At 43.0% G+C, this 20199-nt stretch overlaps 1 protein-coding gene across 2 annotated transcripts in view; it reads left to right on the forward strand.

Annotated features, from left to right (window-relative positions):
• The first annotated feature begins 16152 nt into the window (after positions 1-16152).
• ATP11A (ATPase phospholipid transporting 11A) overlaps positions 16153-20199 on the forward strand; it is a 231298-nt gene continuing 227251 nt past the window's right edge. For both annotated transcript variants that reach the window (XM_084616791.1, XM_084616792.1), the window contains exon 1: positions 16153-16291. In XM_084616791.1, the coding sequence (XP_084472917.1) occupies positions 16253-16291 (39 nt within the window). In that variant the 5' untranslated portion in view covers positions 16153-16252. The remainder of the gene's footprint in view (positions 16292-20199) is intronic.

Raw genomic sequence — 20199 nt, forward strand, 5'->3', positions numbered from 1 at the left:
GGAGGGAGAGTTGCAAAGTTGTTATAGGAGGGGGCTGCTAGTCTAGTGACAGAATAAGGCAGGGGACCCCAGCCAATTTGGGCCTCTGTGCTCCCAGCAGCAGGGGGAGATCAGATTTCACGGGGAAGGGCTGATTTAACAGTCTGTGACATGCTTTCCATGGCCATAAATTAGAAGGGCCCTAGATATAAGTATTTTAGTCCTATTCTTCTTAGAACTTAAGGGAGCTGGACTGATTAGCTTTAAGACTTCTTTCCAGCAGGGCTCTTAGCTGAATTAGTGTCCCAGATGTATTAGACTTTTTCCATCACGGATATGCTGAAACTTTGCTGGGAATAATATAGCTGTTCCTACTCCTGGTTTTTCAACTGCCCATTTAAGAGGCACTCTTTCTAATGTGCCTGTGAGAGAGGACGGAGCTCTGGGAAACAAACAACATGGCCTTGATGAATTATCATATTTGTTTAGCTATTTTCAGACTTCGTAACAATCAGAGTCAGAGTAACAATAGCCATAACTTTGTTATTAGCCTTTTAGATTTTGAACATGTGGATCTGTGGTGATTTTCACTTGTGGGGGGGCACTGCTAGTGGTCAGGGCTTTGACCTTTCAACATGCGGGGGAGGGGAGGCACGAGACCCTCCCAGTCCACCAGGCTCCAGCCCAGGGCCCTGTGAGGGCAACACAAGGGTCTCAGACCCAGGAGCATCTTAAAGCTGCCCTCCCTGGGCCACTTCCTATCACCCTGCTATTGTCCAAAGTTCACAGTCTATCACAGAAGGGTGAGAAGACCGTCAACTCATAAATTGACATAGTTTCTTGGCCAGGCATGGTGTGATAATTCTCTCCCTCTTCGGGCAATTGCTACCTCCTCATGTCTTGGCCCTCTGGCAAGTGAGTTCCAAGTCTCTTCCCTTCCAGCGGAGTCCATAAACAAAACATGGTGAATCAATGCAAATAAACTGGGTTAATAGGTGAGAGGAGGAAATACCTCCCTCTCCAAGTATAACAGAAGCAGGTCCTCCCTTTCCTCAGGGAGGGGTCTTCAGACAGTTGTTGAGGAAGAGATCCTGCCTTCCCTCAGCCTTTTTCTCATGAGCTGCAAGGTACAAGTCCTTTCTCATCCCTGGTCTGCCCACATGTGAGCTGTTCTGCTCCCTTTTAGCACCTCCTCCAGCCTGTACATCTCTTGCAAGGGTGGCAGGCTGGGGCTTAATCCCTTGTTGCCCAGTGTGGGGTTTGTATCTACATCAGAGGATCCTGTAACTCCTTCTAAAATATGGTATTTATTGTTCAATGTCAGGGAGTCTGAGATTATTTTGATGGTCTGGGATTCATAATCAATATCTTCTAGAATTCTGAGGACAGAGATATTTTAAACCCTGACTTGGTGCTTTAGTGTTTCCACTTTTCTTTCCAGCAAAGAATTTTTTTATAAGAATTTTGTAATTCTCTTGAAGTTTCTTTGAGCTCAGATTCCATGCAGCCTAACACTGCTCAGTAGTGAAATCTCTTGGTTCTTAAATTAACAACTTCTCAGAAAACTACTCTATTTTTTCCCCCATGGCAGAGGGGCATTGTTGGCACACGACAGCATATATCACATTGGTACATGTGCAAGTGAACGAGCCTCTTATGGTGTGGCTGATGTGATTAGGTCCTATGATGGTGTCCCTTGAATAGATATGTGGACAGAGTTGGCAATGGGGTTTGTTGCAAGGATAGATTCCTGGGTTCGTGTTTTTGTTGTGTGATTGCTGGTGAGTATTTGCTTGAGGTTGGGTGGCTGTCTGTAAGCGAGGACTGGCCTGTCTCCCAAGATCTATGAGAGTGAGGGATCATACTTTAGGATAGGTTGTAGATCCTTGATGATGCACTGGAGAGGTCACAGTTGGGGGCTGAAGGTGATGGCTAGTGGCGTTCTGTTACTTTCTTTGTTGGGCCTGTCCTTGAGTAGGTGACTTCTGGGTATTCTTCTGCCTGTGTCAATCTGTTTCTTCACTTCAGCAGGTGGGTATTGTAGTTTTAAGAACGCTTGATAGAGATCTTGTAGGTGTTTGTCTCTGTCCAAGGGATTGGAGCAAGTGCGGTTGTATCTTAGAGCTTGGCTGTAGACAATGGATCGTGTGATGTGGTTTGGATGAAAGCTGGAGGCATGTAGGTAAGTATAGCGGTCAGTAGGTTTCCGGTATAGGGTGGTGTTTATGTGGCCATCGCTTAACAACACTCTAGTGTCCAGGAAGTGGATTGCTTGTGTGAACTGGTCCAGGCTGAGGTTGATGGTGGGATGGAAATTGTTGAAATCATAGCGGAATTCCTCAAGGGCTTCTTTTCCATGGGTCCAGATGATGAAGATGTCATCAGTGTAGCGCAAGTAGAGTAGGGGCATTAGGGGACAAGAGCTGAGGAAGCATTGTTCCAAGTCAGCCATAAAAAATGTTGGCACACTGTGGGGCCATGCGGGTACCCATAGCAGTGCCACTGACTTGAAGGTATACATTGTCCCCAAATGTGAAATAGTTGTGGGTGAGGACAAAGTCACAAAGTTCAGCCACCAGGTTTGCCGTGACATTATCGGGGATACTGTTCCTGACGGCTTGTAGTCCATCTTTGTGTGGAATGTTGGTATAGAGGGCGTCTACATCCATAGTGGCCAGGATGGTGTTTTACACTAACCCAGGACCCTATCCTTGCAACAAAGCCCTTTGCCAACTCTGTGCACATATCTATTCAAGGGACACCATCATTAGGACCTAAATCACACCAGTCACACCATAAGAGGCTCGTTCACCTGCACATCTACCAATGTGATATATGCCATCATGTGCCAACAATGCCCCTCTGCCATGTACATTGGCCAAACCGGACAATCTCTATGCGAAAGATTAAATGGACACAAATCAGATGTCAAGAATTATAACATTCAAAAACCAGTCGGAGAACACTTCAGCCTCCCTGGTCACTGAATTTCAGACCTAAAAGTCGCAATTCTCCAATAAAAAGAACTTCAAAAAACTGACTCAAATGAGAAACTGCAGAAATGGAATTAATTTGCAAACTGGACACCATTAAATTAGGCTTGAATAAAGACTGGGAGTGGATGGGTCATTACATAAAGTAAAAACTATTTCCCCATGCTAATTTCCCCCCCGCTACCATTACTCACATCTTCTTGTCAACTGTTTGAAATGGACCATCCTGATTATCACTACAAAAGGTTTTTTTCCCCTCCTGCTGATAATAGCCCACCTTAATTAATTGATCTTGTTACAGTTGGTATGGCAACACCCGTTTTTGCATGTTCTCTCTGTGTATATATATCTTCCTACTGTATTTTCCACTGCATGCATCTCATGAAGTGGGTCTTAGCCCATGAAAGCTTATGCCCAAATAAATTTCTTAGTCTCTAAGGTGCCACAAGTACTCCTCGTTTTTTTTTTTTTTGTTGATACAGACTAACACAGCTACCACTCTGAAGTCTAAGGCCAGGTCTACGCTAGAAGTGTTTTGATGGAATAGCTATACTAGTATTCTATACTGGCAAAGCCCTCCTAACGTGAACACAGCTCACCCTGGAAAAATGGTGCTTTTGTGGTTATAACTTACTCCAGCCGCCCCCAACGCCAGTGAAATAAGCTATATCAGCAAAAGTGCAGTTTTGCCCATATAATACAGCTACACTGGGGGCTTTTGCTGGCACAGCTCTGTCGGTAGCAAATCACACCTCTGACTGACTTAGGCCTGGTCTACACCTAAAACTTAGGCCAACCTAGCTACATTATTCAGGGGAGTGAAAAATTCACACACCCCTGAGACATAGGTCAGCTTAACTAAGTCCCCGTGTAGACAGCACTAGGTCAATGGAAGAACTCTTCCATCAACCTAGCTGCCGCCTCTCAGGGAGGTGGATTACTACAGTGATGGAAAGACCCCTTCCACCATTATAGTAAACGCCTACACTACACTGGTGGTACTGCAGCTCTGCCACTGTAGCATTTCTAGTTTAGATATACTCTTAGCTATGATGACAAATATCTGTACTGCAGACCTGGCCTAAGTATAAGACAAAAGACCACAAGTAAATATAGACAGACTAGGAAGCACAAGGAAACAATGAGATAATATTGATCAACATGGTAGACAGTAGTCTTGGCATACCTTAGTGTTTCCTATAGCCTATTATGTACCCCATTAGAGGTGTGTGAGAACAGACCTCTTAATTATTCTCGACAGTCTCAGCTTTCAATAACAAAACAAACAAAAAAAGCCTCTAGCAAGCAGTTGCTATTGCACAGATAGCCTTCAAAATGTGAAGTGTGTTTAAGTGGTGAACAGGCTGCTCCTGAATCTGCTGAGAGCCTGAAACAAGAGCTCTGAGATATGAGCAGCACCATTCATCTTAACTCTTGCTAATTCAGATGACACAGGTCACATTGATATTGCTGAAAATGTTGTTGACAATTTCACTGCTTGTCGAAGCATGTGAGAAAGGAGAAGAAGTTTATTAGGAAGATCTGCAAGTGTTTTTCCAATAATTGTGGGGGAGGAAAGATGTATGAATGAAGATGGGTAGGCCTTTAGCATCACATGGAGCATGATGCATTTCATTTGCCTGAAGAGGGAGAGAGGACACTCAGGTTTCAAAAGTTTGGGAAATATTCATATTTTTGGATGCGGACCATAAATTCTGCAGCAAAAGTCTTGATTTTATTTGCTCACATATACTGGATTTTATGACAAACTATAGTAGCATAAAATAAATGAAAAAAAGTAATCAGATTTTTGTTGAATATTAAAACTAACTACACAATCAATGCAGTATTGATGTTCATTTTAACGCAATGAGAATTCTTTAAGATATTTTTCCATTTATTTTATGCTGCTGCAAAAATTTCACTCAGTCATCATATTTTGCATTGACAATAGGGTAGTGGAGGGATAGAGAAAAATAAGCCAAAGATTTGGCTTGCAAGAGGTTTGGGGCTCTTAAAAGAAGGCTGTGTTAGTGATACAGGGTATGTGAGGTTGCAGGAACTGAGAAGGGTTGGTAACTGAGGCAAGAAGCAGATTTGGAGTTCTATTACCTCTTCCTGTGGGTGTTTGTGGGAGGGAACTTGTGGGAGGGGTAAAATATTTGCCTTCTGGTCCGTGGGTCCTCCTTAGTGAAAGAGCCAGGAGCCTTTGTGAAATCAAGTCATTGAGCAGACCAATCAGCAACACACCTTCTTTCTAGGCCTGAGGTGGGGACAACATTTTCTGTGGGACCACAGCACCACTCAAAGCAGAGACTAAGTTTAACATAAGTCTCACAGAAATCTAAACACTGTAGAGATCAACAATAAAGATAGGAAACATAGTTTTAGCTATCATATTTCATGAGTTCCCATGCAAGCCTGTCTACAGCAAGTTCCTCTTCATTTATATAAAAAGAACATGAGTACTTGTGGTACCTTAGAGATGAACAAATATATATACACACACACACACACATACAGATAAGTGGGAAGTTGATATATATCTTCTTACTATACGTTCCATTCTGTGCATCCGATGAAGTGGGCTGTAGCCCATGAAAGCTTATGCTCTAATACATTTGTTCGTCTCTAAGGTGCCACAAGTACTCCTGTTCTTTTTGCGGATACAGACTAACAAGGCTACCACTCTGAAACTGTTCAGTTATAATAGTGCATGCAATATAACTGGGTCCTGTTTTTCAACCTAGCCCTTTTCTCTCTCCTGGAGAGAGCAGGGGGGGCAGAGGGTCTAGTGAGCTACCTTTTGATCAGTCCCTTACGGCACAGAACGTTAGCTATAGGTTTGCTCAAGAGATCAAAGATCTCTTTAGATTAAGGACTGCATCTTCATATGTGTTTGTACGGCACCAAGCACAGCTGTAATACTAATATATACAGAAATAGATGATTGGCAGTGGGCAGAGAAACTATTCCTGATGTTTTGCAACGTGTGTGTAAGCAGATAATCAGGCCATAGTTTTATTCACTCTTACATGATATGGAGCCATTTCTCCCCACCTCTGCCCATCCAATTATGCCAGACTCTGTTTCCTATAAGTCAAATTTTCCCACAAGCATCTTCGTACTTTCTCTCACGACACTTTTTACACCCGAGAGCAGATCCTCATAAAAATCCACAATGCCATTACATTTTTATTAATAAATTAATGTACACTGAGGTTGTGCTTTTTTAGTTTTTTTAAGAGGATGGAAGGGGAAGTAATTTCAGTTACACCCAAGTAATTTCATTGATGTTAATGGGGCCGCATAGTTGTAAATGAAGACAGAAATGCAGCCTAAGGGCCAGTCATCTCAAAGAAAGAATTCCTACTTCATGACTTCAAAGCATGGAAACCTTCATAAATCACTTCAAATGTTGCCAGTTTTGCTCCTTAGTAGCCTCAGTTTGCTTTAAGGGCCTAAATCACTTCTCTTTTCAAGGGGCAGGGAGGTGGAGGGAGCAAATACTCCCTTCTCCTCAGAGCAATTTGTTGCAAAAGTGGGAAGTAGAAATTTGGAGTTCCAGCAGTTTATACAGTCCTCTTTTGCATACATACTTCCGGGTGCATGGGAAGGATGACCCTTAATTTACTGTACTTGGCTTCAAGAGAAGTATGACAATTCTTTTTATTTTGGATATAAATCATATCCATTAAAATGATTGTTCTGAGAGAGTGTTTAGGTCTGAAACGTAGTAGAAACGTAGCTGTCTCTGGGATTTTAATGGCAGAAAGTCAGGCACATCCAGAGTTAGGCAGCATTTGAGCAGGGGTTTTAAAAATCTTGGTGATGCTAAAATGTGGAACTTAAGCTGTTAAGTCCTTTTGTGGATCTCGGCCAAAGTTGCTAAGGGTTGCTGGGAGTGGGGAAGCAGTTCTGTGGGGACAGCCTGACAAAAAACATGATGCCTCACAGGATAAATACTATGAAAAGACTGAGTTTGTCTTTTCTATGTTTGACTAGCTAGCCTGGAGGAAGGGAAAGAGTTGCAGAGTGATTGTTTTTCTGATGGTTTGCATTTGAGTCTTTTTTTTCTTTGCAGGGAAGAAAAAACTTCGAAAGACTGTTTTTACCAGCAAGCTGTCTGCAAGCCTTAGTTTCTCTGTGTTGTGGAAAGAAGGCACTCCCCAAAATAGTCTGAGAAATAGCTAGAGGCTGCCATACCTTCTTTTGAGGAGGGAAGATATCCCAAATATATTTTTTTTTATTTTATTTTTTAATAGGCTGGCTCCAGCCTTCATTTACTTTGTACTGAGAGAGAGAAATGATCTCAGGAAATAGGTTGGTCATAGAGGAGCAGGCGTCAGTGTTACCTTGTTCAGGACCCAAGACTGGAGGTTCCAGATGCAGGGTGGGTGTCCCCTATGGCTACAAGCATGTTCACTCAGTAGAGACTCTTGGAACCCCGACATGTGAAATGAAACTATATTTGTTCTGCTGTGTCTGAGACTCTACTGCTCACGGTAGAGGAAAGAGGATTTGACCCTTCAGTGTTCAGATACTTAGGTCTGGTCTACACTGGGGAGGGTGGGGGGAATGTTGATCTAAGTTATGCAACTTCAGCTATGTGAATAACATAGCTGAAGTCGACGTAGTTAGATCTACTCACCACTGTGTCTTCACTGTGGTGAGTTGACAGTTGACGCTCCCCCGTCGACTCCACCTGCGCTTTCACTCCAGTGGAGTACCGGAGTCGATGGGAGAATGCTTAGTGGTTGATTTATCATGTCTAGACTAGACGTGATAGATCGACCCCTGCTGGATCGATCGCTGCCCGTCAATCCTGCGGGTAATGTAGACAGGCCCTTAGATAGAATACAGTATACACAGGGATGGCTGTCTTAGTGGGAATTGTTCCAGGGAACTAATGCGTAATGCTAGTGAGCGCTAATGAGTAATGCTAAAGACAGACAATACTAACAGTCTCTGTGTAATGGGGATGTATTTGGGGAGTAGTTTAAGTAATGTTAAATACTGTGATTAAGTGCCACCAACAATGCTCACCACTTTAGAAGCTACAAATAGACATGTATACTAGAGTGCTCCCACAGCAGTCACTTAGTGTTGGCCCACTTAAAGACCGGTATGATTGGTGCTGTTCTGCTCCCTCCATATCCTATTGATTCAGTACAACTGGCTAGTGCTGGGGTGGAAGAATGGGAGTATGACAAGGGCATGGGGGTAGAGATCTTCAGATCTTTAGATGAAAGGAACTCTTAAGTACGAATTACCCTAATTCTTGGCTCTGTTCCTTTTATCTGCTTCCTGAAATCACTGCTTACTGGCATCTAACTAGATACAAATCTGCATTTTCAAATGCTGTTATTACAAAAGAGGTATTATAGGCTACAGCCCTAAAGACTAATGACTGCAACAATAGTTTACTGTTCAGAGTCACAGTAGCAACTTAAAACCAGTTTAAAGAAATGTCCAGGATTTTTGATGCCATCATCTTCCTGCTCCGAATGAGACTCAAATGAATGGTGTGCCCAAGACAGGATAGAATTCTAGCCTGGTTCATATACAAAAGTTACAAAACAATAAGTTACACATTAAAGTTAATGAAATGTTGTGAATATAATTTTTACTCTTGTATATCTAAGCAAATTTTTTTCAGTTTATGTCTCCGTATTTCCAATTCTTTCCCCTCATTTAGGGTGCAAGATTTCCACTGGTATGTCCCAGTCAGGACAAGCCTGGGATAAATTACTGCCTGCTTAATTGAACTGATTTCTATTCATATATCAACAAGTTGAAGTAAACTTAGACCACTAACTTTATTGCAATTGCAGACAAGGTCCCCAAGGAAAAAAAACAGACGCAATGGACTGTGGCTGTCACACCACAATTGACATGATGGAATTGAATGTGGTCATGGGTGAGGGCTTCAGGGACCTCATACACCTCAGTGAGCCTGCCTACAAAGTGCTGCATCACACCATGTTCCCTCAAAAGCAAGATTTCCAGTACAGACAATGCTCAAAATGCCATGCCTCTTTAATAACAAAGAAGATCAACCAGACATAGCAGTGCTCAGGGAAAAGCATAGCAGCATCTTTAAGAACTAGTTTTCCACCAAACAAGCTTGTAACATTGGCAACAAGTTTGGACACATGGTACAAGCATATCGAAAAGCTTTTGTGGGCTATTAATATTGAAGGACTTCAGAAAATTGCATTTGACAAATTTCTTTGACTACTGATAAGTAGAATAGATTTGCCGTTGGTTTGTTAATAGGAGTTGAAGACAGAACTGTCTTTCAACTTAAGAAAATACCCAGAAACAACATGTCCTAGATTTCATAGAGACCATTGTACTCTAATTTGCATTAACCTTTCTAAATAGGGAAACTTGATGACTGTATTATTGCATACTTTTTTTCTGAACCAAAAAGGTAATACAATATTTACCATTACAAAAACGAACGTATTTACTTTATGGTATTGATTTGTAAAAATCACTCAAGCTTCCTAAGTAAATGGCTGTAAAAAGATTGAAGACCAAGTCAGGAAAAAAAATGCAGATACTGTTCAGAAACATGAACCCACAACCTTTTTGAATCTAAAAATGCTGACACTACTAATTTGAGTGCTTTATTTGGTGGGAAAGAACAAGCCACTAAAAGAGGTCTTTTTTGAGCACTAAAGCAGAAGAATGGTAATCACAGATGACATTAAAACGGAATTTTATTTACTGTGCTGATTTGGAATCAGTTACCCATTTCAGTAGCTAGAAAAGATTTTTAAAAGTAAAATTCCTAATGTGATAAGTACCTTATGGTGCATGCTAGTTCTGCTAAATAGCACCAGTCCATCCAGTTATTTTCATATTACGTAACAGTATGCATCCGATGAAGTGAGCTGTAGCTCACGAAAGCTTATGCTCAAATAAATTGGTTAGTCTCTAAGGTGCCACAAGTACTCCTTTTCTTTCTGCAAATACAGACTAACACGGCTGTTACTCTGAAACATTATGTAATGGTGACTCTCAACTACCTGACCCCCAGGATAAACTGGTCGCTTTTTTATAATCCTTTCCCCCTCCCCACCCACCACCACACAGGCAGCAAGAGACAGTTTGCAAGCCATACAGATGTGATGTTATCAGAATTTTTGATATACTAGGTGGTTTGACATGCTGATCAGAACAATGATAAATTGAGATCAAACTAGCCAGAGACATAAAGGGTAACAAGAAAACATTCTACAAATACATTAGAAACCAAGAGGAAGACCAAGGACAGGGCAGGCCCGTTACTCAATGAGAGGGGGAAAAATAACAACAGAAAATGTGGAAACGGTAGGGGTGCTTAATGACTTCTTTGTTTTAGTTTTCACCAAGAAGGTTGGTGGTGATCGGACGCCTAACGTAGTGAATGCCAATGAAAATGAGGTAGGAACAGAAGAGGCTAAAATAGGGAAAGAACAAGTTAAAAATTACTTGGACAAATTAGATGTCTTCAAGTCACCAGGGCCTGATGAAATGCATCCTAGAATATTCAAGGAGCTGACTGAGGAGATATCTGCGCCATTAGCAATTACCTTTGAAAAGTCTTGGAAGACGGAAGAGATTCCAGAAGACTGGAAAAGGGCAAATATAATGCCCAATCTATAAAAAGGGAAATAAGGACAACCCAGGAAATTACAGACCAGTCAGCTTAACTTCTGTACCTGGGAAGATAATGGAGCTAATAATTAAGCAATCAGTTTGCAAACATCTAGAAGATAATAAGGTCATAAGTAACCATCAGCATAGATTTGTCAAAAACAAAATCGTGTCAAACCAACCCGATAGCTTTCTTTGACAGGGTAACAAGGCTTGGGGGGTGGGGATGGGGCAGACATGGTATATCTTGACTTTAGTAAAGCTTTTGATATGGTCTCGCATAACCTTCTCATAAACAAAACTAGGAAATGCAACCTAGATGGAGCTACTGCAAGGTGGGTGCAAAACTGGTTGGAGAACCATTCCCAGAGAGAAGTTATCAGTGGTTCACAGTCATACTAGAAGGGCATAATGAGTGGGGTCCCGCAGGGATCAGGTCGAGGTCTGGTTCTGTTCAATATCTTCATCAATGATATAGATAATGGTATAGTGAGTACACTTATAAAGTTTGCGGACGATACCAAGCTGGGAGGGGTTGCAAGTGCTTCGGAGGATAGGATTAAAATTCAAATTATCTGGACAAACTGGAGAAATGGTCTGAAGTAAATAGGATGAAACTCAATACGGACAAATGCAAAGTACTCCATCTAGGAAGGAACAATTAATCAGTTGCACACATACAAAATGAGAAATGACTGCCTAGGAAGAAACACTCTGGAAAGGGATCTGGGGGGTCACAAGCTAAATATGAGTCAACAGTGTAACACTGTTGCAAAAAAAAGTGAACATCATTCTGGGATGTATTAGCAGGAGTGCTGTAAGCAAGACACGAGAAGTAATTCTTCCGCTCTACTCCACTCTGATTAGGCCTTAACTAGAGTATTGTGTCCAGGTTCCACATTTCAGGAAGGATGTGGACAAATTAGAGAGAGTCCAGAGAAGAGCAACAAAAATGATTAAAGGTCTAGAAAACATGACCTATGAGGGAAGACTGAAAAATTGGGTTTGTTTAGTCTGGAAAAGAGAAGACTGAGAGGGGACATAACAGTTTTCATGTATGTAAAAGGTTGTTACAAGGAGGAGGAAGAAAAATTGTTCTTCTTAACCTCTGAGGATAGAACAAGAAGCAATGGGCTTAAATTGCAAGAGGGGAGGTTTAGGTTGGACATTAGGAAAAACTTCCTAACTGTCAGGGGGTTAAGCACTGGAATAAATTGCCTAGGGAGGTTGTGGACTCTCCATCATTGGAGATTTTTAAGAGCTGGTTAGATACACACCTGTCAGGAATGGTCTAGATACTTAGTCCTGCCATGAGTGCAGGGGACTGTACTAGATGACCTCTCTGGGTCCCTTCCAGTTCTATGAAATTAGGCAAAGGCAATTGTACATCAGGATTAGAATCAGAGCAACAATGAGGTGTTATGTGAAAATAAAATACAATAGCAAAAAGAATATTCTGAGCCTTTAAAGCCCTAAAATGAGAAAGAAGGCTTTCCTCACCTAAACCCCAATACTGTGTGAGTGGTATACATTCACAGTAATTGAACAGCAAGGACCTCATTGCAAAACCAACATACTAGAACCTAAAGTAGAGACATAAGACAAGGCTAACCTTATTGCAACTCCTAAGTGAATAGAAAAAGGCAAAGCCTAATTCAACTTAGCAGCAAAGAGAGAAGAAATACCCACTTTACCTGTAGATTCCAACAGTTGCTTATTCCCTGCTTGTTTATATCTTCCTCTACCCTGGTTATAGGGGTGGCTTCCACTACTAAGGCTCATTACTATTCCAGCAAGAAGCACCTGTTAATGCACTTGTGTAAGTGTAGGAAAAGGAAGGCAGGTGAGTGAAAGAAGTAATTAGTATGTTTGTAACCATAGCAGCTAACACTGTTTTGTGTTTCACCCCACCAAAATGTGAGTCTTGGAGAAGGCTGTTTATCTTCTTAACAGAGACAAGGTGGGGGAGGGAATATCTTTTATTGGACCAACTTCTGTTGGTGAGAGAAACAAGCTTTCAAGTTTACACAGAGCTCTTCTAGTTTAACACATTGTAGTTTACACTGTGGGCAAGTCTGGTCCTTCTATAGCTCTGTGTGTAAAGACATTCCAGAATGCATTGACCTTCATGCAGAAAAGGTTGCTCTGTGGCTGCTAAGTACTGTATACCTTGCTGAGGAACTATCTGATACAAACAATTGAGACAAACATAGTTAAGTAGTATGGTAAAGGTAGAAGTACAACCACTATTGTGATGGTAGAAAAAGCAACTGTGTAGACACAAACCAAATTAAGTTACTTACAATTAGCTCATATGACTGTCTCTGCTGCTTATAAAATCATAGTTAAAAGCTGTAGTATGTTCTGTTAGAGGATTTTGTTATTAAATTAGGAAATACAGGACATCTTGCAGGTTATATCACAACCAGGACGTGGTGAGTCTGGTATAGCGGGTAGGACCAGAAGTCAGGCCTAGTGGTCAGAACCAGAAACAGGAATCAGCACTCAAACCAAGGGTCAGAACCCAAGAACAGAACCAGAAGCCAAAACAGGGCCTGTTGGAACAACAGGTTACGTACTTCTAAGGTGCTTATACATCTTCCTGGAACGCCCTCCATGTTTAAATAGTGCACGAGGACCAAAGGTCATGGGGTGCTGCCAACTGAGTCTTCTATGGCTAGCACTTCCTGTGGTGATTAGCTTTACCCCTTCCCCCCAGCATTTATAGCACATGCATCACAGTTCTCCTATGGCTGCTGGTGTGAAAGTGTTGATCACCAAGAGCGCTGCAAACCTGGGCTTTAGTCCTCAGATCCTCACTTATTAATATAATGGAATTTTGTTGTCATGCTCTCTGCTATTGCAGATAGGATATAAACAGCAAGCCCAGGTACATATTGTCAGAAAATTAGGAAGAAATATGTCAAAAAAATCAGAAATACATCCAGCTCATTCTCACTATGATTTTTCCAGGAAACAAAACCTCTTTAAGATTTTAATAGGCACTAAAACATATATCTAAAACATGTTTAATAAACCATGGTAAATGCTAGGAATACCGAATAGGTTTTAACTATCCATGGCACTATGGAACTGAACAAATCCATAGTCTGGCCACCAGGTATTTAGTTCTTCATAGAATGGTGGTGTAAAACCCTTTCCATTGCTCTTTTAAGAAAGAGAGAGAGAGTGTGTGTGTTTTCAATGTTTCACCTCATCCTCAGGGAAATTAATTACTGCAATGTAAAGGCTGTAAACATTAGTATGACAAAGAGTTAATATAAATGCAAAAGTTAATAAATATTTATCACTAGCAAAGGTACAGAAACTCAATTTTTAAACTGATGTCCTTTTAAGGTTTGAATAGCAATGTTAGCTTGACCACATTGCACATACCGTATATTAAATTGCACACTTTGTGGGTCTAAGGAGTAATAAACAATCCTGAATGTATATTATGTGGCTAAATTAAAGGTGACCTGAACAGAGGAAAAAAATGTTGGACCTGTGCCCTTTTTTTTTTTTCCAGGATGTATAAAGAACTCAAAAAACACGATAAAAATATATATTGCTGAGTTTTTTCTTTCCACATTAGAAGTTTCAGGAATTGTCTGGCCTAGGAGATTTTATGATGGTTGGAGAACTAGTGCATTTTTACAACACAGGGAGCAAGAGAGTGAAAGTTGACTAATCTAGGCCATGATCCAGGCCATGCAAAGCAGGTTGCATCATTAGGGCCCGAGACAGGAAGGGATTTTTAGTTCGACTATATAAAATACTTTGGGTTTGGTTTGCTCTTTAAAAAACACTTATTTAACTAAAACAAAATAGTTTAATTAATTCTGGAGAAAGGAAATTTTTGTTTAAAGTAAAATCTCTACAGCCTTACTCCTTCACTTAAGGTGTGAAAACTAACAAAGAACACCTTCTGAGCCTCTCAACAAGTCCTTTAGCAAACTCAGGGGAAACCAGAAGGGATGTGAAAAACAAGCATCATGAGACCCATAGAACACATTGGGATTACTCATGGGTAAATTATTTGCAGGAATCGGCCTTAACCCACCCCCCCATTACCAGTAAAGGAGTATTTAACACATTAAGAATATATTCCCAGTCCCTGTATATTTTCCCATGATTGTAGTACCCTTGTGTGTGTGAGACACACGCTATTTACCTCGATTTGCCACTGTTGGGACCTGTGTGTGGTTTCACCCCTAGGAATTTTACAAATAAAGTCCTGCACGGAGAAAACTGAACAGCTGCTCCATCTACAGTTCCCTTTCCTCGACTTCCCACCCTCAACAGCAAAGGAAACAAGGGAGAAGCGCTCACTACCTGCTTGGAGCCCTGCTGCTCTAGAGCTCAGCGCTCTGGGGCTGTCCCACTGCTCCGCCAAGGTCGCCCCCCTCCGGGGAGGGCTCTAGCTATCACTCCCTCCACTGTCTGCTAGGCTGCGGCGTCAGTACCTCAGTAGTTGTGGGTTTAGGGCTATGCAGTCAGGTGATTAAAGAAGGAGCTTCCCGCTCTTTTCTCCACTTATGGGATACGCCCTTTCAACAGGCGTTGGGAACCTTCCTCTGCTTTTCGGATTTGCTGTTGCAAACTCGTGTGAACAGATGTTGGGCGCTAGCACTTTCTGAGATTGTCACTCACAACCCAGCCGGAGGCAGGACAAAAGCTGCAGCGATAAGGACAAGGAAGGATTGCAAAGAATACGTGTGTGTTACCCGGAATAAAGCACTCACCCGGCCTCTGCGGCATCAGCCTGCATTCTTTGCACCCCCACGTCTGAGTTCAAGGAGTGTTTTGGGGTGTGCAAAATGTGCAGGAGGAGGCTCCTTGACACCACAGCGGAAGAGTCAAAGGGGACTGGAAAATCAGCTATAGCGCGCGGCGTTTTCCCCTGGGGTTAAGAGACCGGGTCAGGGGGAGGGAAGCAGGACGCAAACGCTCCAGCCCGAAACCTCCAAGCTTCGGCAGACCCGAGCGTGTGTCCCCCGCGCCCTGAGAGCGCCCCCCACTGGCCGCCGGCCGCAGAGCGAAGCGCAGGACAGGCGTGAAAAGGGCGGAGCTCGAGGCACTGCGGGGGTGGGGAAGGGGAGGGGGTTATTTGCGGGAGGGGGCTTGGGGAGGCGGAATGCGCATGCGCTCACGCCCTTTATGACGCGGACTGCCTGAGTAGCCGGCAAAGATCAAAGCGGGAGGGGGAGCCGAGCCGAGCCGGGCAGCAGAGCTAAGCTAAGCTAAGCGCACGCTCAATAAAACGCTGTCTGGCAGCCAGGAGCCAGCGCAGAGCCAGGGACACTCCCTCCCCCCCCCCGCCCCAGCCCGGCTTTTTCCTCCTTGCAAAGTGTCCAGGGGCAGCAGCCGCTCGAGCCGAGTCCCCGGGGCGGGGGATGAGGCGCCGGCAGGAGCAGCGGCGCACACATGGGTAGCCTGGCGCACGCATGATTTAGCCGGGGCAGCACGGGGGGGGGAGGAGGCGGGGGGCAGAGCGAGAGGCAGCGGGGCGGGGGAGTCGCGCTCCGCTTCCTTGCGGGCGGCTGAGGCGGAGCAGCCGCTGCTCCATGGAGGCGGAAAGTGGAAGCGAGGCGAGCTAGGCAGCCCGGCCGGCCGAGCGGCGCTGGCTCACCATGGATTGCAGCCTCATCCGCACGCTCATCAACAGATATGTAAGTACCCGGGGCCGCGCCGCGAACTCGCCGCGGGGCGCTCTCGGGGGCCGCTTCTCCCCGGCGTGCGGGGGAGCCAAGTGCCCGCGTTAGACCCACGCTGGCCCGGGGAAGCGCCCCGGTGACCCCTGCAGGGCGCTGCGAAGCCCCCGTCACTCCATCCTCCCTGCCCGTGACCGCTTGGTGCCCTTTGGGAGCAGCCGCTCCGCTCCCTGCCGGGGGTGGGAACCCGGCCCGGCAGCAGGTTGCCGTGGAAGCGGTGGCGGGCGCGCCTGGCTGCGAGCACTTGCACAGCGGCAAACCACGGGACTCCCGGGACTCCCCGCACTTTCCAGCTCTGCCCCCTCGCTTCCTGCCTCTCTCCGCCGGCCCGTTTCCTTCTGCAAAGCGCGGCGGCGGGGGCGCCGGGTCAGTGTCGGCCGCTAGTTGCTTGTAGGACGTCAGAGATTTGAACTCTCCAGGCTGGACCAGCAGGTGCCTCTCATGTGAACGCGCTTACAGGGCGAAGTATAAACACTTGTTCTGGCTCTAATTGCCTTGCATTGCGTCGATACAATATTTTTGACTAGCCTGATGGGCTAACTATTCGCTGGTGAGTAGCTGAATAGTACAGTGTTTCGAGCTATTCAGTAAGTGAAAACTATATTTGATGCAATATGATGAATGTTATTGCTCGACGGTAAAAAATCCATCGAGAGAGGGGTGGCTGTGTTTACTAAGTCCATCTTCCGCTTTTGGAAGCCTTTACATCTGAGATAACATACTTGACACCCCATATCTCTCCAAACCTAGTGAAATACAAACCCTTAAGGTAGCACTCCAAGACAACATAGTTATTTTAGTCAAATTGGTTACAGTGAACCAGAATAAATCTGTTCTGACAGTGACTCTCTTTTCTGTTGAAGGCTGATAGTAAGTGATCAGTCATGAGTTTTTGATAGTCTCATGATTTGCAGGGAGGTCAGGAGAAGCCTTCAGGGCTTATCATTGCACATGATGGATATGGTTTACACAGTTGTTAGTGTTCCCCAAATAGGTATGGGTATTGTCATGCACTCTTTTACTAAAGCAAAAGTCAGCTTTCCTACCTAAAACAAGGACAATTTACTATACACAAAAATAAGTAATACTACCGGAGTGGACCAGAATTAGCATTAACAGCAAATCATATTTGATTTAGAACTTTTTAAGGATTGAATTTACAGGTATTTCTCACAAAACTAAGGTGACATTCACTGTTAAGTGCAAAGTAATGCACATGTAGAAAAAAATAATCCTAACTATATGTACAAAATGGTTCTAAATTAGCAGTTCTCATTCAAAAAAGAGATCTTGGAGTCATTGCGAATAGATTTCTGAAAACATCGGCTCAACGTGCAGCCGCAGTCAAAAAGCTACCAATGTTAGTAGCTGTTAGGCAAGGAATACATAATGAAACAGAAAATATCATAAACTTATGGTATGCCCACACCTTGAATACTGCATGCAGTTCTGGTCACCCTGTCTCAAAAAGATGTATTAGAATTGGGGGGGGAAAAAAAGTACAGAGAAGGGCAACAAAAATGGTTAGGGGTATAGAACAGCTTCCATATGAGGCGAGATTAAAGAGACCTGGACTCTTCATTTTAGAAAAGAGACGACTAAGGGGGATATGACAGAAGTCTGTTAGACCATGAATGATTTGGAGAAAGTGAATAGGGAAGTGTTCTTTAACACTTCATGTAGCACGAGAACCAGGGTCACACAATGAAATAATAGGTTGCAGGTCTAAAACAAACATAAGGAAGTACTTCTTCACACAGCCTGTGGAACTCATTGCCAGGGATGTTGTGAAAGCCAAAATTATAACAGGGTTCAAAAAAGAAAGGTCCATTAATGGCTATTAGTCAAGATGGTCAGGCTGATCCCAAGCTCTGGGTGTCCCTGAACCTCTGACCATCAGAAGTTGGGACTGGACGACAGGCGAAACCAGAAACAATACAGAGAGATTAGAAATATGGGCAGGAAACTGAAACTACATGTGAACTAATGCAAATTAGTACATTGGGGAATGGGGGGAAGCCAAACCATAAATATTGTATGAGATGGGGGTAATGCTAAGAGACTTTGGGGTGTTCAATGTATGTGTAGGTGTTTTTATTTTTTTGTTTTGCTTTTTTTTTTTGGACTGCATGTTCAGAAATATCTTGTCCTAGGTCAGGGAGATGATTTTCACTCTCGGTGAAACAGTAGCTAAAGTACCCAGTTTCTTTCTAAGCTCTTCAGCCAGAAAGATATGGACAAATTGGAAGGAAATGAGAAGAGTTTGGAGGGAAAAAACCAAAGAGAATAAAATGATGGGTGTTGAAGAAATTTCCTTGTGGCAAGACTTATAATGCTTCAGCTAAGGGGTGGGTAGGTGGGTGGATGGGGTGGCAAGGGAGGTAACTATATTCACACATCTTTAGAATGTAACCCTGAAGAAAGGAGAGGCATTTCTAAATATTGTACAACTTTAAGTCTTAATCCTTCAGTTGGATCTTCATTGTGGAGGATTCAGCTCAGGTGTACTCTTATGCCTATGTAGAGCCCCATTGTAGGCAGCAAGTCTCCATTTAGGTGCAAAAAGAAAAGGACTACTTGTGGCATCTTAGACTAACCAATTTATTTGAGCATAAGCTTTCGTGTTTCAGGCAGTTGATAGATTTCCACTCCATACGGCTAAATGCAGTGCCTTAGATTTCCACTCCATACGGCTAAATGCAGTGCCTTACATAAGGCACTGCATTTAGCCGTATGGAGTGGAAATCTATCAACTGCCTGAAACACGAAAGCTTATGCTCAAATAAATTGGTTAGTCTCTAAGGTGCCACAAGTACTCCTTTTCGTTTTGCGAATACAGACTAACACGGCTGTTACTCTGAAACCTGTCATTTAGGTGCAGTGATTTGTCAGTGCGGATCCAATTGCAGGATCCGGCTTAAGCAAAGGCCAGTTTTGGATATAGCTGTGCTTTGAAAAATGATTTCCAAGTTCTAACAAATAGTCTTTCAGAGGAAGTACTGCAAACAACTTTGGTAAAACCAGGCTAGAGAATATGCTAGAAACTATTCTAAGAAGAGAGAGAGTATGTAAAAATCATTATGTACTTGGGGGAGGATGGACTGTATCATCTAAGTTTCTTTTTAGTTTTGATGATTAAACAGGATAAAAATTTAAATGCAACCACTTCATAAGCTGAATTATGGAGTGTTCCTGTTTCTCAATGCTCAGAACTTTCTGCTTCAGAATAAAGTCAAGATATGTGGGAGAATTAAAAAGATCTTTATAATTCACCAGATTTTCTAGACTGTCTTCTATGAATGGCATACTTCATCAGTTGCATGTTATTACATTGCTAGGAGCAGGTAAACTATCTTTCCTATTTTCTCTGTGCATCTTGTTGGTTTCTTAAATTTGAATTATTATTATTATTGTTGTTGTTTTTATGAAGACTCATGGAAGAAGCAGCTGTGGACACTATAAGGTTTACCACTTCAGAAAACTCTGCAAGTAGATGTCTAGCCAGTTACTTTTCCCAACTCAGTGATTGAACTGTTTGTTTTAACCACGGCAGTAAACATACTCTTGCAATATTAAATGCCATCCCTGAAACTGATTGGCGTGAATGATTAGATGTCCATGCCATAGCATAGATCTTTATCACTGTTACTGAATAGATGACACCCACACACTCGTCTCATCTTTGTCCTCATTCCAGAACTTTTTAAAAGGCTGGTGAGTAGGGGGGATGGTACTGCTGGAGGAAAGCCATAGAGAAAAGGTCGGTTTTATGTTTGCGTAAACAATGTCAAGCTCAGACTTAGTCTGACTTCCTGTGGTAAGTTGAGGTCCTACCACTAAGAATTCTCTGCCCCTGAGTCTTTTCC

The sequence above is a fragment of the Lepidochelys olivacea genome, assembly GCF_965140295.1.
Source record: "Lepidochelys olivacea isolate rLepOli2 genome assembly, chromosome: 1".
NCBI lineage: Eukaryota > Metazoa > Chordata > Testudines > Cheloniidae > Lepidochelys > Lepidochelys olivacea.